Here is a 15,820-nt window from a genome sequence, read left to right on the forward strand (position 1 = left end):
GCTTCACGTAAAACTTGTTGCCTTTCATTGGGTGTGTAAAGCAATTCTTTTCCCCCCATCTGTTGCAACGAATGAATTATTGTTTAAGATTCTGCCACTGGATGGCAACATAGAACAAAAATATCACGGCTTTGGGCCAATAGAGAGCTGAGGAGAGCAATGCCAGCAAAAGAAATGGCATGAACACGCCACTTAACGTCACACTGTGACTCACCACAGAGCAGTACAATCTTAGATATTACTAATGAAAATTAATATGCTCCCCATCAATATCAAAACCTGCAAAAGATCATAGCATTATCTAATGGGTGAGCATAATCTGAGAAGCATAACTCTTGCTAATTTTTTATTTTATTTAAAAAATATCCACTGCTGTTACAATACATCTTTACCATATATATTTCTGCATAAAGAATTACATAATAGAATTACAGTATTTGTTACAATCTGCATATGTAATATTTAACATTTATACCATTTGTAGTGTAAAAACATCAAACCACAAACAAAAAAAGTATACATAATAGATCTTTTGTGTGTGTGTCTGTGTGTGTGTGTGTGTGAGAATCAGGTACCATACTGATAAGTGCAGTATATACAGAGACGTGTGCGTGCTGGATAATGGCTGAAACAAGAGGATGGTGGTGTGGAGCTGAACTGAGGTGTGTGTTTTGAGTGGGAGTTTCTATATTTAGACAGAGGTGGTGCTGTTTTTCTCTACACTCCACTGCACATGAGTTGTAGCGTGATTCCTCCTCCAACTGTCCCACAGAGAGGCTGAAGAGGCCTGCGTTGGGGGGCCGGAGCCTGAATCAGGATATCAGTACCCCCCGGATTGGGGGCAGCTCCATGGGGCAGCTAGATGCTGTTGTGCTGGTCTCACAAGGGCCAGGGCAGGTCGCTGAAGTCCACAGGTCCACCCAGGCCGGCATCGGCTTCCAGGAGACTCATGATGACAGCCATAGCTGCCTCGTCATTACTGGGGCTGCTGGAACCAGGTTCGTCCATGATGTCAATACTCAGATGGGAGTTGTCACCTACAGCAAAACAGTGACTTAGTGACAGACCAAAGCAGGGATGTCCAATTCAAAGCCTGTAGATACAGTGCCCTGCAGTGTTCAATACCGACCAGACTTGACTCTAAACATCCAAATGCAACTGAAAACCAAACCTGGTTGCTAGAGATTCCACATACTTCAGTGTCTCTAATGGATAATCTGCTATCCAAAATGTTTAACCAACAGCAAACCTGTGATATGGTATCACTGATGGAAGACCTGGACAAGTGCTAACACAAATCACATCATTTATAGCCTCTAACTGTAAACATTTTTATTTAATGACATTTAGCTGACACTTTTATCCAAAGCGATTTACAATTATGTAAGAGGTCAACTTGAGCAATTGAAGTGAAGGGGCCTGCTCAACAGTGGAACTTGGCAGCAGTGCGGCTTGCTCTGGCAATCTTCTGTTTACTAATCAAGAACCTTAACCACTGAGCTACCGGCAACTGCCCCTAGAAACCTAGAAAAAGTGGTGCATCACAAAGATACTGCACAGTGCTGCAGTGGAAACTAGGCAGAAAGAGTAGGGCTGGGTGTGGTTGTATTTCTCATATGCTAGTGTATGGTGTCAGAGCCAGGGTTTTACATTCTATCATATAGAGTCCAACAAGACTGTATCCGCATCTGTCAGAGCAGGTAAACAGACGAGCACACAAAAAACAATCCCAACTCCTAATAATTCTGCTTAGTTGTCTAACAAAAATCAATGTACAAACTATTTTCCCAACGCCATCAATTTGTAAGAAAGAACACTGCAGTGCAGATAAGGAACACTCCACTAGTGAGTCCTAATCCATGTACAGTCTAATCCAAGGTTATGGTAAAAAAAGAAACTTACTCATTATGGAGTTGTTGGAGTAAGGGTAACCTATTGAGTCTGGTCCAGGCACAATGACAGTAGAGGATAAGTCTGGGGGGATTCCATTTTGAATCTATAAAGGAAACAGCATTAGAAACATCTCATTGCCTTAATTAGCAGTGTAGGATCTGAAAACAAGAGCCTACATCTGCTCCACAACTCAGTTACAAGTCAACAGCACATTATATATGAAGGAAATATGGAAGCTGATCTTTATTCATTCATGTAGGAGTTTCTTGAAAGGCATTATCAAGTTTATTAGCTAATGCTGAGAGAAAACAGTGAACATTGTTTGACACGTTCAAAATAGTAGGAGGGAGAGAGGGAGACAAAGAGAAACAGACAGAGAAAGAGTGTGAGAGAGGAGTAATATGGATGTCCCCTTACTTTCTTGCCCCCTGGAGAACAGGTGTCCGGAGGTGGAGTACTTGTGATGTTGAGGGGGCTGGAACCACAACTGGAGGGGGAAGAGCCTCGGATCCTGGAGAACAGCAAGACAAGGGCAGAGGAAGGGAGAGAGACGTGTGTGTGTGTGTGTGTGTGTGTGTGTGTGTGTGTGTGTGAGACATTAGAGCTCAGGCCTCAGCGTTTGGGGCCAGGCTTCCTCCGCTCACCTCTGGATCTCCATCACCTCCTCAGCAATCATGCGACCGATTTTGCCTGCTCCAGCTCGCGTGCCCCCGGGGATGCCTGGCACTGTCTGGAGGGTCCGCTTTCCTCCACCTGCCAGACCCACCAAAGTACCAAAGTGCAGACACCACACACACACACACACACACACACTTCCTCACTTCGCCGAACCTTGCAGGTGTGTGCAGCCAGAATGGCATTTCCGTGATGGCTCTACTGCTGGTTTGTGCTCCTTATCTGAATCCCACATTGAGCCTACAAACTTTTAACCTCCACTGAGTGCAGTGTTGTAGTTCTAGGCTCCTAGCTTATACCCCTGCCTCGCTGTTAGCTTTCTGTGTGGGGAGTGAGATAGTGGCAAGTGATCTGACCGTCTCCGGAGGTGAGCACACTGTCCATGCTCTGAGGGGAGGCTGCTGACTGCGGGTAGCTGGGGTCAGTTCCTTCCAGCACGCTGCCTCTGGAACAGCAGACAGAGAACCACCAATCACGCACTGATAGCACACTGCCTTGGGAGGCAAGGCAGGGTGAGGCGCACTGCATATGGACGAGTTCTACCTGAGAAATGGCACACAACCTTAGGGGTACTGCTCTTGCTTCAGCTCCCTCCACCATAAGGAAACAGGTACTAAAACGCCCAGCCCATGAGGACCCTGACTGTGAGGTCACTTGGTCTTAAAGAGAAGGGACTTACGACACCACAGTGTTGGTGGAGACGATGTACTCCACCTCTTTGGTCCAGGGGTTCATGAAGCTGAACCATCGGCTACGCAGAGTGATGAAGGAGCCGTCTTTGATCTTAAACTTGTAGCAGTTTGTATTAATTTTTTCTCTCATCTGTAGAACTAAGAGCAACAGAAGGTTATTTTACTAATTTGTCAGTCATTCATAGCCAGCCTAAGGCAAGCAAGCAATTAATTTTACTTTGAGAAAAAGCCTGACAGCAAATAAATTTTCTGACTAAAACACACACCTTGTCTGTGGCACTCTGCGAGATGACTGATGTCATCCTGATGAAAATACTCGTAGAAGGATGTTCCCAGTAGCTCCTGGGGTAAATACCCTAAAATGGCAGTTGCTCTAAAAGGAAACATCATTTATTTATATATTTCATGTATGCATAATTTATTTATACATTCATGCGCATGTTAATTATTTAATACCTATAAGAACCAATATGTCTTCAAGGAGCAATAGGTATACAGCCTAGCAGTATAAATCCATTAAAAGCCCAACTAAGTTCATATTTGGGTTTAACAAATTAGAACTGCACAAAGCATGGGGTGCTTTTAGCGTGACGAGCTGTAAGCAAGTATTACCCACTTAAGAGGTCCTACCAAAGGAGATCATGGACTTACTGGACAGGATGCGTGACAACCAATAAGGCTTCTAACTTTCTCACCTGCATGTTTTTTTTTTCCTAAACAATTTTTAGTTAATCAAAGAATATATACCATATGTATTCTTTTATGTGGTTAAGGTGCTTCAAGTTCATTTAAAAGTGATAAAACCTCATTGTTGTTATTCCATGAAATGAAAGAGTGTAATGTGCAAACCTGACGATATCAATTTGTAAGTCAGTAATTAAGAATGATAACATCTATTTCCAGGCATTACGGCTGCAGCGTGGTGAAAGAGCCCTCACCTCTGGTCCACGAAGACGAACTTGCCGTCGATGGCGTGGCGGGAGACGTACTCGGTGGGCTTGACGCGGATGTCGCCGTTCAGGGGCTGCGCCACAATGTGGGGGTGCAGGCGGCCGATGGCCACCAGGCAGCTGAGGTTACAGCCCTCGTTGTCGGGCTCGCCGTCCTCGTCCAGGCCCATCTTGGTGGGCGGCCAGCTCTTCAGGTAGCCCGTGCTGTGGATGGTGCAGAAGCACTTGCGGTCGGCTGTGGGGAGAAGAGTGTGAGGTTATAACAAGCACCACCAGGCCACACGGCCTGGTCTTCATGTCACGGGGAAGGCCGATCTATCCAAAGCTGCTGTATCAGACATTAATGGACTGGTTGTGTGTGTCATAACAGCTGCTGTTTAACTGTTGTTTAGCATTTCACTGGATGCATTTCTCAGATTGAGCAGCTTGGGGGGAACATACACACATTCCCTTATTTTCAAAATCACTTTTGATGAATCATCTTTTGCAAGTGCCTGCACGGGAGTCCCAGCCGTCTGGCGGGCCCTGCTCCCACTGCTGCCGCGCTGGAGAAAACATGGCTACCTTTCTTCTTGGAACAGGTGGAGGGAAAGTCTTTGTCTTCCAGTTTGACAGAGGGCCGGTTGCACTTCATCCGGCAGAAGAAGGAGCGTCGTGCTCCTGAGCACAGCCTGGAGGGCCCCGGAGTGATGTCAGTCTTCACAGGCAGACCAGCTGAGAGAGTGAGAGAGAGAGAGAGAGAGAGAGAGAGAGAGAGAGAGAGAGAGAGAGAGAGAGAGAAAGAAAGGGGAGAGCGACAGAGAGAGAGAGAGAGAGAGCGCATTATTTATCAGCCAAACCATTTCATTTATTCTCTGAACTAATAGTGACCTTTGTCTAAACTGAATGGAAACTGTGACTCAACAGCCAAGCTTAAAAGCTTAGCTGAAAACAGAGCCCAGTATCTCTAGCCATCTCACTTTACTCTGCATTTTATGATGCGGTGGAATACGAGATATGGATGTACTTTTGGCATCGATGAGTCGTTCTCGTGGAGCTGTATCGGAAGATGACAGTTGCTCCTTCACTTTGGCAATGTCCTTGGGATGCAGGTAGTCAAACAGACTCTGGCCTATCAGGTCATTCTAAGGGAATAATAACAAACAAAACAAACAAAAAACACTTAAGTGCTGGTAAAAAGTAAGAAAAGGTATGTATGACAGATTTAAAAAGCCTTTAAAAACACACCTGACTATAGTTGAGAATTTTATAAACTGATTCTGACACAAAGAGAATCTTGCCACGATCACAGCCCACAACGAAGAGGAATCCATCAGCAGCCTGTGGAGAGGGTTGGATGGGCGATTACACCAAGCACCAGTGCTCATCTTGCACTCAGTATTCAGCAACTATGCACAAAGTCAAAAAACAGCCTGAAACCTACCCTCAATATCAAATGCTTCAGCTCATCATCTGATAAGAATGCTGGTTTATAGTTTGCTTCTGTGTATGGATTTGTAGCCCCTACGATGAAGAGAAACACGTGAACTAAACACGCGAACTTCAACATGCATGACAAGAACACAAAGGCAGCCAGGAATGTGGTCCTGGTTGCATTTCAGAGGGTGGCGGTGGGATCCAAGGGCACAGTGGTCTTCCCACCTCGCAGCGTCTTCATGTGCTGCACGGCCATGCGCAGGACCGTCAACTTGTCCAGCTTGCGGGACATGGCATTACAGGTGGGCACGAGGGAGGCCAGTTCATCGATGAAGCTGTTCATCTTGTCCCTGCGTCTCTTCTCGATCTGACTGTGGGCTTCCCTGGAACAGAGAGGACAGCTACTTGGCTGACTGCGTTCACCCATGGCTTCACGCAAGCAAAAAAAAAACCAAAAACACAAAAAAGAGAAAGAAAAAGGAACAAAAACCCCAAAACACCTCACAAGGGATGCGAATACAATAAATGTGAGAGAGAGATGGGGGTTCAAGGCGACCGCCTGGCAGGAATTAGCTTCCATATGTTGGTGAGCTTCCGTGTCCTGCAGGCTTTCCCATGCCTGTGGAATGAGGAGAGGCCTGGGTTCTGGGTCCTCAGGGGTCCCGTGTCAGGACGTTACCTGGCATTTTTCATCCGGCCTTGCTGCTCGTCTCTGGAACTAGAGGAATGGGTTTGCGTGAGCCCAAAAACATTCTTCAGAATAATTTATGTGAAATTAAAGGGGAAATGTTGGAGGATTTACCTTCCAAGTTGTTTTTCCTTATCTGTGTCCATACTATCACTGTGGAAATAAAAATATGTAAAGATTATCAGAAATGGGGGATGTATGACTTGAGATTTGTGTTTGTACTGTTTGACTCATGAGATCGGTTTGGGTTGGTCTGTGTGTTTGTAAGTTAGTACAATATTTGCAAATTGTATATCCGTTTTGAAATGAGGGTGTGAATTTATGATTGTGGAAATGCAATTTGTCCCTTGTGTGGTACTGTAGTTTGCACATGGGGAAAGGAACTTCTTTAAAGTAGCTGGTGGGTCTGGATGTCTACGTTTATAAGGTTTTGTTCAGCTTTAGGCAATCACTGGCATTTGCACAAATTTGTCATTTGAGCCTATCTGTTGTTTATTTTTAATGTGACTAAATAAGAGAAGATTGTGTGTTGTCATATATTCATTGTCACGTTTAATTAGCTAAGTAATTCATATAACATACAGAATGAATTGTCGAGAGTTTTGATGCCGTTACTCTTTATATTTATGCACTGCTATTTTGATGTTCTGAATTTGTGAATGATGTAAAATGTTTGTGTTGTTTGTATGCCTTTGTGTCATTTTCACAGTGCTAAAAGACACTAAAGGCCTAAATAGTGCTGTATTTGTGTTTGTACTTTGTGCTGACCAGTGATGAGTGATGAATTAAAGAGACATACTGAGCACCAGTCGAGACTCTTATTTAAATTACAATGACTATACATTTAAAACATAACAGCCATATTCCCTCTTCTCATATAAGTACATTAAGTAGTACATTAAAGACAACACGTGATCCCCGATCAGCTCTCTTTATCTCAGACATTTGATACACACATGCCCACTACTTTATGGGAAAACAAAATAAGAGATTGTAGGAAATAGTTATACTTACTCAAATGAAAACCCATCAATCCTGGAAAATCAAAATCAAAATAATATAGGGTTACAAAAAAAGAATGGACAGAAATATGGTGCCACACTGGCTACTGGTCATTACTGGTGGAGCAGGTGTGTGGGTGCGCTCACTGGTACTCGGTGGTGCTGCCCTTCCTTTTGCGTGTGTAGTCCAGGCCTGGCGTACCCACAGAGCTACTGATCAGGTCTCTGGAACTGGGAGACATGAACTCGTTCATAGTGGAGGAGATGTCCATTCTTTGGTCTGCCATTGGATCTTCTAGAGACGAGAATTCATGTTCATGTAAAACCAGCCCTTTAGTTACACATACAAATATGCAAGAATGTGTCTGTGTGTGTGTGTGTGTGTGTGTGTGTACAGCTTATTTTGTTCATGAATGTTACTGTAACATCATGCCTGGAATACCAAAATATATGAGCATAGACATCTGCTCCAGACTGCTCCAGGTTGGTTTACTAAAAACTAGTTGATTGGGCAAGTATTAATGTAACCACAACTGAAAAGGAATTTTAAAATTTGTTACATTCTGCTTTCCCGTCAGTATGTTCAGCAATTATTCAATGTATCTGATACACATTACATTTCAAAATGGATGCAACCAACAATTTGGACTAGAGAGCTGAGACCTCACTGCAGTTAAAACACAAATAAATTCTGATTCCTGAGTGTAATATTAGCTTAACACACTCACCACACAAATTCATCCAGATAGCTGTTTTCAACACAAATCCAGCAGCAATCTCCTGGAATCAGAAAGAACAGGAGATGACTGGTAAGGATCTGGATGGGGTGAGAACAGGTACAACCAAGAAGACCACCAACAAAGCCAGCTTTGTTGCAAAGCCTGGTGGGAGCTTTAAGCGAGGGTCCCTGTGTGTCTGCTGGATCCCCACCTAGCTGCCTTCACCACTGCACAAGACTTCTGCATTGCTGGCATTAGCCACCCACAAGGATCTTAGAACTTTTCCTTGTTTATCTTAATTCACTTTTTGTTGCCCAAAGGCAGTTGCCATTAGAGTGGCAGTACAGTTTCCAGGACAGTGGCAGTACAATTGCCAGTACAATGGCAGTACAAAGGCAGTCATCATACTGCACAGCATGTCTAGCCAGGAATAAGAACAAATTATGACAGCTAATTACAACTACATTCCCACCTACTGAGACTGTAATGTTCTTTGCAATAAATTAAAGTGACACTGGTGAACTGTTCCTGAGACAATCTTAATGACTGGTCTGTGTTATTTTGACTCCAGGTATCTACATGCTTGATCTTGTGAATGTTGTAATTTGGTGAAATGCTGACAAAAACCTGCCTTTGGAACATCTGTGGTTTGTGAGGAGGCTCAGAGGACAAATTTGAATATTACAGCCTCCTGCCATATCAGTACTGCAAAGGCCAGACTAACAGCTAAGAAACTTGTTGTTTAGCCCTACAGTAAAGACATCTCTGCACTCTCAGGAGAGCTGATTCTGTCTTGCAAACATGACAATATTCCTCAAGTCAAAGAGCAACATCACATGGGCAGCATTTGTATTAGGTTTCAAGGCTTCACAAGCAGAATATAAGGCCTATCACATGGAAATCAGGACTGATCAGTCAGTCTGCGAGCTGACCCAGGACCAGATTCATCAGCTGTATAAGGTGTTCTGCTCAGTCACAAAGGCTGATCCTGTATCAGCAGTGACCCTCCAGGAGACCCAGCTATAGCACACTTAATTGTTAGCACTATGGTGTTGAATTAAAACTGCGGCTCAAAGTTCATTGATGCTTAATTTTAAAACTAATCTTTAAATTTACCAAACTAAATCACACAAATTGTCTGAAATACTAATGCTTTTCACAAACATTTTCAGGTCTCAAGTATTTTTAGCAATATAAAATATATTTTATCAATATGAATCAGTATTCTTATGTAAACAAAAATAAACCTGCTCCAAGCATTGTTTGTCTTGTTGCTTGTAGCAATAGGTAAACTGGACATACCAAATGTTTATTTCCTGAACACAGCAATGTTTAGGCAGTCCAAACTGTGAGAAACATTTGGACTGCCTAAACATTGCTGTGTTGATTTCAGTGCCCCAGTCCTTACACTCCCACGGCCAAACACTGAATGGTATTTGCCAGTCAGACAGAGGTCACTTCATCAGCAAAGCCCTCTGGCTGCCAGTACATTTCCTGGAAAGCATGTAATCTAGGTCACATTTAGATAAGTGGAAGTGCTGTTCTATCATAGCTCAAAACAAACTGTGGCAAAAGTACTAGACGTTTAGTCTTCCTAAACTTAAAGCTTGAACTCAGAGACATGGCAAGCAACTCCAAGCACACCTCTTCTGTTGGTCTCCATCTTTAAAACATGAGGCTGGGTATAGGTAACCACTATAAAGTGAAATGTCAACAGCTTTCCACAGACCTTACTGGGCATAAGGTTAGAAATATGAACTGGCTATGTTAATTTATATATGTGATCTAAATGGCCTGCAGAGTTGTACTCTAAATATAGGCCTAGTCTTAATCCACTTGTACGCTTGAGCTACTTTTATATATTCAAATGTGAGTGAAGTAAATAGACAAAGAAAGCAGGAGAAAAGACACTGAAACTAGGTCACCCCAAAACTGCTGGTTAAACGATCATACTGTGAATTAGAGAAAGAATAAGGAGGATTCCCTGGCATTCTCGGGCTAATGCACAAGATAACCACCTACTGTAAATATCTTTCTTATTCCAGAATCCATGGATCACCATTAGCCTAAAAAATAAGGCTTCTGAATGCGTTTGTTTGCACAGAAATCTGTTCGACCTGCAGAGTTTGTAGACAAATTAGTTTGATTTTCTAGGCCCATTTGGTTTTAAACAAGAAAACAGAGGCTGACACTGGAAAAGTCAGCTGGGTACGTTAGCTAGCTCTATAGAAAAATATATCCACCAGCCACGTTACCATAAACGCTTTAAAGCTGTGGAGTTAGACTCTGTAGCCCATCCGTCCTCATTCACAGTGTGCGTTAGCCATTCTCTTGGCTTTCGTCAAGGGTCGGTTTCTTACCACAGCAGTACTACTGGCTGAATATTCCTGGGTGGCAGACCACTGTTAAGCAGCAGTGGCAATGACACATTTAAACATGTCTGACAATCTTGTACTAGCCAAACACCCACAAACGCGGTGCATATTATATCAGTATAAGTGCTGTGTAAATGCTGTCCACCATGCAAACAATATTCAGTCAACAGTAGTTCTGTCGTCTACCAAGGGATGAATGAACTTGGTAGAAAGAAAGATGACAAATTATTCATGGGAAACACAAACATACAAAACGCACCTACTGAAATAAGGAGTGCCTAAAGGGACCGTCGATTGTTGGTACATGGCAAGCATTTATTTTAAATTCAGGTTGGGAGGGTTGATCTTAAGTTACATACAGAAAGGAATGAGAAGCAGAGATGAATCAGTGGTAGGGAGACAACCCTATAAAACAAGAGTTATTATAGAATGCTGTTCACACCCACTAACAATAGCGTGGTAGGGCAATGGCAGCTCAGTGATTAACGCCATAAATGCAACTATACATTCATGACTCGATGAATCACAAAACTACACCTCGGTCATTATTTTTTACACAAGTGTGCCAACTTGTGTCCATCTCTATGTGCCCTAAAGCCACGTGAAGAGCACAGTGTGTGGCTGGGTCAACGACGTTGACAAGTAAGGCTTAGGACTCCGTGTGCCCCTAGCCTGGTCTGAGAACAGGACTGACAGGACGTGAAAACAAGTTAGCGACCATTATTTGGCTTTGACACCAGTGGAGTAAAAGCCCGTCAAATGGACATTTTTCTATATTTGCTGCACCTACCCAAAGACACACATTAGTCACAGCGCGTTCACCAGTCTGGAGACAAGAGCAGGCGATTAACCGGCTTGATTTTGCACAGAATCCTCCATCAGTTGTGTGTTTTTGCGCGAAGGTGTGCCGCGTTATGACTCGACCATAAAATAATTTTGCCAATCCTTTAGCCAACAAAATACACGAGAAGGAAGCGGTCACACTTAGTAGGTCTGGCTACTTAGGTAACGTTTGCCAGAGAAATGTCACTAATGCCCCTCCTCCCAAAAATCAATAGATACCATGCGGGAAAAACACATAGTCTAAACGACAAGACCCGGCAACACTACACATTGCCTAAAGATAGGCTAATGATTACACATAAAAACAAGATACTTACCAGAGGAATAAAACAGCATTACACTTAATTCTGCTCGCTTGACGGTTCGTGGGTGAGGAACTATGACATAAACGGAGTCAGTCTGTGACCTACTTTTCTTCTTTTCGTGTGACTGTCGGGCCACTAACCTACATTTTCAACCAATTACGTCGTTGGAATGAGCTATGCAGTTTCTCACACCAATCAGGAAGAAGTTTGCAAACCACAACTAGGAAATGGACACATGCATTAGCCAATCAGAGGACATACTGGTCGTCACGATTTGGAGACATGGCCGACAGTTCCAACATAGGATGGGTGTTTTACAGTGTAGAAATGTAATTACACGTTGTTACATTGTAACTCATATTAATATTTCAGAATGGCTGGTGCGGTTACTTTTGTATCACATCTTAAAAGTCTTTGGAACGAGAAGGGCTACTGCAAGTGACGGACAGTGGTGGCACTCAACAGGAATGGAAAGCAAAACAATAAAAGAGAAACAAATAAAAGCGCGTTTGTCAAGAATAGGAAATGTATTTTTAACGCGTGATGATGAAAATTGTTATAAAAACGTTTATGTAGTGTGGCAATTTGTACATAACATTTAAAGGTTATTTAATTATTAAAGGCAATCACTGCACACTGGCACATGCAATTAATGCACAAATGCACATTGTTTTTCTACGAAGTTTAGTGAGCACAGATGATTGTGTGTTCGCAGATATAATGCGCTTGAATTTTCCTGAGTCAGGGATAGGAAGCGTTATTCTGATTTTATTACAGTCAGCCTTAATTAATACACCTTTTGATTAATTTAATCATTGCTGGTATTGTAAATTGCTTTATTCATAGGATAGCTTTAATAATATATTCTAAAATTTAACATGCAATGACCCATACCTTCCTGATAAATGCCTTAATGACTGTTGCATGTTATACTTGCATTTAGCGTTATTCTGAAATCATGACAGAAAAACATTACATTTGTCATGAATGAAAGTGAAGTCTTTGAAGAAGGCAGTTAGTGCTAATTCGACTGTTTGTTTGCTTGCTTGTTTATTTATTTTTGCAGTAAACCTTTTATTATTTAATGATCTTGCAAGAAATACAACACACGACTGTTTTGTTTTTTTGTTATTTTTATTTATTTGTGTGTGTGTGTGTGTGTGTGTGTGTGTGTGTGTGTGTGTGTGTGTGTGTGTGTGTGTGTGTGTGTGTGTGTGTGTGTGTGTGTGTGTGTGTGTGTGTGTGTGATTTCTTTTGCGGGAGAGGGGTTGAACCACGTCATATGTCAATCGTTTTGGTCATCATTCTGCGTCTGTTGTAATCCCAGCTGGAAAGGTATCTTAAACTAGCTAGCAGCCTAAAACCTCGAAGATTGTGATAGAAACAAGGTCCTCACAGCCTTACAGCTTCTAGATCGCTTGAACGTTGGGAGTTGTTCCGACTCCAGTGAATGACACAAGACTGAGCATGTCGCGGACACGACAAAGCTAATGCTAATGACGAGCTAATGCTAACTAGGCGAATATAACGGCGTCATTCAGCAAAGCGGAGCATCTCGGATAGCTAACAGCTGTCTAGGTGGGCAGAAAAACGTTGCATCGGTCATTGCAGTAGCAAGTAGATATCTAAAATTAAAGTCAATCTATACGGTAAGTCGGTGATTGTTACAACCAATCTTTCCGACTGAGCTGTTAAATCACCCAAAGGAACGCAGTATACATTATAGTTAAACAGTACTTTATTGGATTTCAAACACGCGCAGTTTGTATCTACATGAGAATAATAAAAGATCTCGTAAGTGTGCCGGAGGACTAAAGCAGAGTTGTTTCACAGGAAACAACCAACTATGGGTGCGGAGCAAAGTGGTGATGCTGATCACAAGCATTCCGACTACAGTTCTTCAGGTACGTTTTGTATACGAGGTCCCTTCCTTCATTAGGATTTACTTTATGGCTTCCCTGTTTTTGCATGTAATCCACGATTAATTGTATATAGATCTGAATGTATAAATTTGCCACTCATTTTATTAAAAACCTATACTTTCCCCCTCATTCAGTGATCACTGTATTAGGTCATTTCTTATAGGGAGATTTTATTGATGTAGTTACAGATTTTAGCCCCGTTGTTATGCACCATTTAACAGCCACCTTCTAAATCGACATCTTGCAAGAAAACTGAACATTGTTTAAGAGCCTTAGTGTGGATTATGAGATGGGCTAAAGGCTCTAACTGTGTACTTACAAGTCACTAATTCATAAATGATCCTAATAAAGTGAAGGTATATGCAAAATGTGTGGTTTTACAAATATTGTACTTTATCTTTTTAGGTCTGGTGGCTCTATAGAATTTACATAGTAAAATGCAGAATTTCATTGATACAAAATACTGTGCTATGTTATTATGAATGATTAACTCCAGTAATTTTGTGTGTGTGTGTGTGTGTGTGTGTGTGTGTGTGTGTTAGTTGTCCCCTCACCAGCAAAACAAAGAGCGAAAATGGATGACATAGTGGTGGTTGCTCCAGGAACACAATCATTACGCAACATCCATAATGACCCTGATGTCATCAAACTTCAAGAGATCCCCACCTTTCAACCTCTGTTGAAGGGTAAGAGTTCATGTGATTGACTGCAGTACATCAGTACATCAAGTCTCACCTCTGTGGCCTGGCAAAAACAAACAAACAACCTGTGTGCCCTTGCTAACTTTCCAGCTTCTACTGAAATAATTTCTATACGTCAGTTTTTGGTTGAGACTTCATGGACTCATGTAAACGCAGTGTTCGATTTCCTTGGCGCATCAGCTTTTGTGGTCCCTCCACCTCTGGTGCACAGGAAGGAAAGAACGTGTGAAATGTAGCTGGAAACAAAAGCTCCAATCTTGTCAGGTGTCCTGAGTGGACAGACGTCTCCTAGCACAGTGTCTCTGGAGAAGCTGGACTCAGCGCAGGTGCTGCAGCTGTGCTTGCGCTATCAGGACCACCTCCACCAGTGTGCTGAGGCCGTGGCCTTCGATCAGAACGCCCTGGTGAAGAGGATCAAAGAGGTACTGCAGCACTGCCCTTTAAAAGCCAGCGATGGTGCTGACTGGCCTGTGTGTGTGTGTGTGCAGTCTTGACACTTGGCTTTTAGACAGCAACTACGCACCAAGATGGCACCCATGAAAATGTCACTGCGATGGTTTGCCAGTTCTAACACTGGTCAGGTTTATAAATCTGTCTGATAGATTTAAAAAGAGCATTGTGTTGTTTTTAAACTGTACATTTACCCTACATACTGTTAGAAAATGTGCTTCATGCTGGGTTACACATTTAAAGATATAAATATATATGATTTTTTTTTTTTTAATTCTATTCGACATCAGCGTCAGTGTTTATTTCAGTGTGTGCCTGCTCTGCTCGATGTGCAGATGGACCTGTCTGTGGAGGCGCTCTTCAGCATCATGCAGGACAGGCAGAAGCGCTATGCCAAGTACGCCGAGCAGATCCAGAAGGTGAACGAGATGTCGATGATTTTGCGGCGCATCCAGATGGGCATCGACCAGACCGTTCCTCTGATGGAGAGGCTCAACAACCTGCTGCCTGAGAGTGAGCGGCTGGAGCCCTTTAGCATGAAGCCTGAGGGAGAGCTCAAGTAGACCCACACAGGGCATGACGCTACCCAGGGTTCAGCGCTTGTTCCCTGGGATGAAAGAACTGTAATGCGCTTAGCCTGCATTCTCAGGATATTGCCATCAGAACTTTCAGCAGAGGTCTTGCAGCAAGCGTGCATGATGCATGCATGCTCTGTGAACCTAGACCAGGAATCAGTTTGATGTTAAAGACTATAAAAGGTGCATAATTGAACATTGATAAAGTGACACTTGAAATGTGTATAATGAAAAATCTTATGTAAATAAATCAGTGTAAAAAAACTTTTAAATACTTTTTTACAGTTTGTGTTCTGATTTTTAAAAAAAGTTAGATTTACATGTCAATGTTTTATTTGCTACTGTTGCAACGATTCCAAGGAAGAAAAAAAAACATTTTTGATGAAAAACCCACATGGGCTATAACTTAAGTTTCTGCTTTGATTCCAGAATATGGTTGAAGAAATAAAACATTTTTCATTGGGATATCATTATTGTGAATTGTGACTGGAATTAACACCACACGTATTTTTTGGTTTTGAAAATAAGATTAATTCGGTTCATCTTTGATCATTTCAACATTCAGCAATGTACCACTCCAATCCAGAAGGTGGCAGCAAAGAGCACCCCTTTTGA

The 15,820-nt window shown here is 42.5% G+C and overlaps 2 protein-coding genes across 5 annotated transcripts; one reads left to right on the forward strand and one right to left on the reverse strand.

Annotated features, from left to right (window-relative positions):
- Positions 1 to 333: 333 nt before the first annotated feature.
- Positions 334 to 11,726, reverse strand: bmal1a (basic helix-loop-helix ARNT like 1a). Of its 2 annotated transcripts, XM_035532120.2 has the most exons (19): positions 11,570 to 11,726; positions 8,044 to 8,095; positions 7,463 to 7,610; positions 7,329 to 7,349; positions 6,429 to 6,467; positions 6,306 to 6,344; positions 5,852 to 6,009; positions 5,634 to 5,713; positions 5,438 to 5,530; positions 5,217 to 5,334; positions 4,775 to 4,924; positions 4,199 to 4,445; positions 3,527 to 3,633; positions 3,248 to 3,398; positions 2,925 to 3,013; positions 2,538 to 2,646; positions 2,311 to 2,404; positions 1,903 to 1,996; positions 334 to 1,037 (listed from the first exon to the last, which is right to left on the reverse strand). In XM_035532120.2, exons 2-19 carry the CDS (start codon positions 8,054 to 8,056, stop codon positions 880 to 882), a joined length of 1,908 nt encoding a protein of 635 aa, XP_035388013.1. In that variant the 5' UTR covers positions 8,057 to 8,095; positions 11,570 to 11,726; the 3' UTR covers positions 334 to 879. The 2 variants fall into 2 exon arrangements, with proteins under 2 accessions (XP_035388013.1, XP_026875445.2); XM_027019644.3 differs by lacking the exon at positions 8,044 to 8,095 and having other exon boundaries at positions 11,570 to 11,707.
- A 1,079-nt stretch (positions 11,727 to 12,805) lies between these two features.
- On the forward strand, positions 12,806 to 15,675 carry borcs5 (BLOC-1 related complex subunit 5). Of its 3 annotated transcripts, none has more exons than XM_027019626.2 (5): positions 12,806 to 12,892; positions 13,391 to 13,461; positions 14,022 to 14,165; positions 14,445 to 14,602; positions 14,966 to 15,675. In XM_027019626.2, exons 2-5 carry the CDS (start codon positions 13,404 to 13,406, stop codon positions 15,191 to 15,193), a joined length of 588 nt encoding a protein of 195 aa, XP_026875427.1. In that variant the 5' UTR covers positions 12,806 to 12,892; positions 13,391 to 13,403; the 3' UTR covers positions 15,194 to 15,675. The 3 variants fall into 3 exon arrangements, with proteins under 3 accessions (XP_026875427.1, XP_026875425.1, XP_026875426.1); XM_027019624.3 differs by having other exon boundaries at positions 12,831 to 13,206; XM_027019625.3 differs by having other exon boundaries at positions 12,831 to 13,135.
- The last annotated feature ends 145 nt before the right edge of the window (positions 15,676 to 15,820 follow it).

This window comes from Electrophorus electricus, chromosome 16 (assembly GCF_041902795.1).
Source record: "Electrophorus electricus isolate QZ-2024a chromosome 16, ASM4190279v1, whole genome shotgun sequence".
NCBI classification, from domain to species: domain Eukaryota; kingdom Metazoa; phylum Chordata; class Actinopteri; order Gymnotiformes; family Gymnotidae; genus Electrophorus; species Electrophorus electricus.

Coding starts and splice junctions, on each gene's coding strand:
- bmal1a (XM_027019644.3), bottom strand. Junction 5,531..5,633: donor TGAAGCATTTGATATTGAGG/GTAGGTTTCAGG, acceptor CCCTCTCCACAG/GCTGCTGATGGATTCCTCTT. Junction 1,038..1,902: donor CTCCAACAACTCCATAATGA/GTAAGTTTCTTT, acceptor GTTTTGCTGTAG/GTGACAACTCCCATCTGAGT.
- borcs5 (XM_027019626.2), top strand. CDS start 13,404: ATGGGTGCGGAGCAAAGTGGTGATGCTGATCACAAGCATTCCGACTAC. Junction 13,462..14,021: donor TTCCGACTACAGTTCTTCAG/GTACGTTTTGTA, acceptor TGTGTGTGTTAG/TTGTCCCCTCACCAGCAAAA. Junction 14,603..14,965: donor TGGTGAAGAGGATCAAAGAG/GTACTGCAGCAC, acceptor CTCGATGTGCAG/ATGGACCTGTCTGTGGAGGC.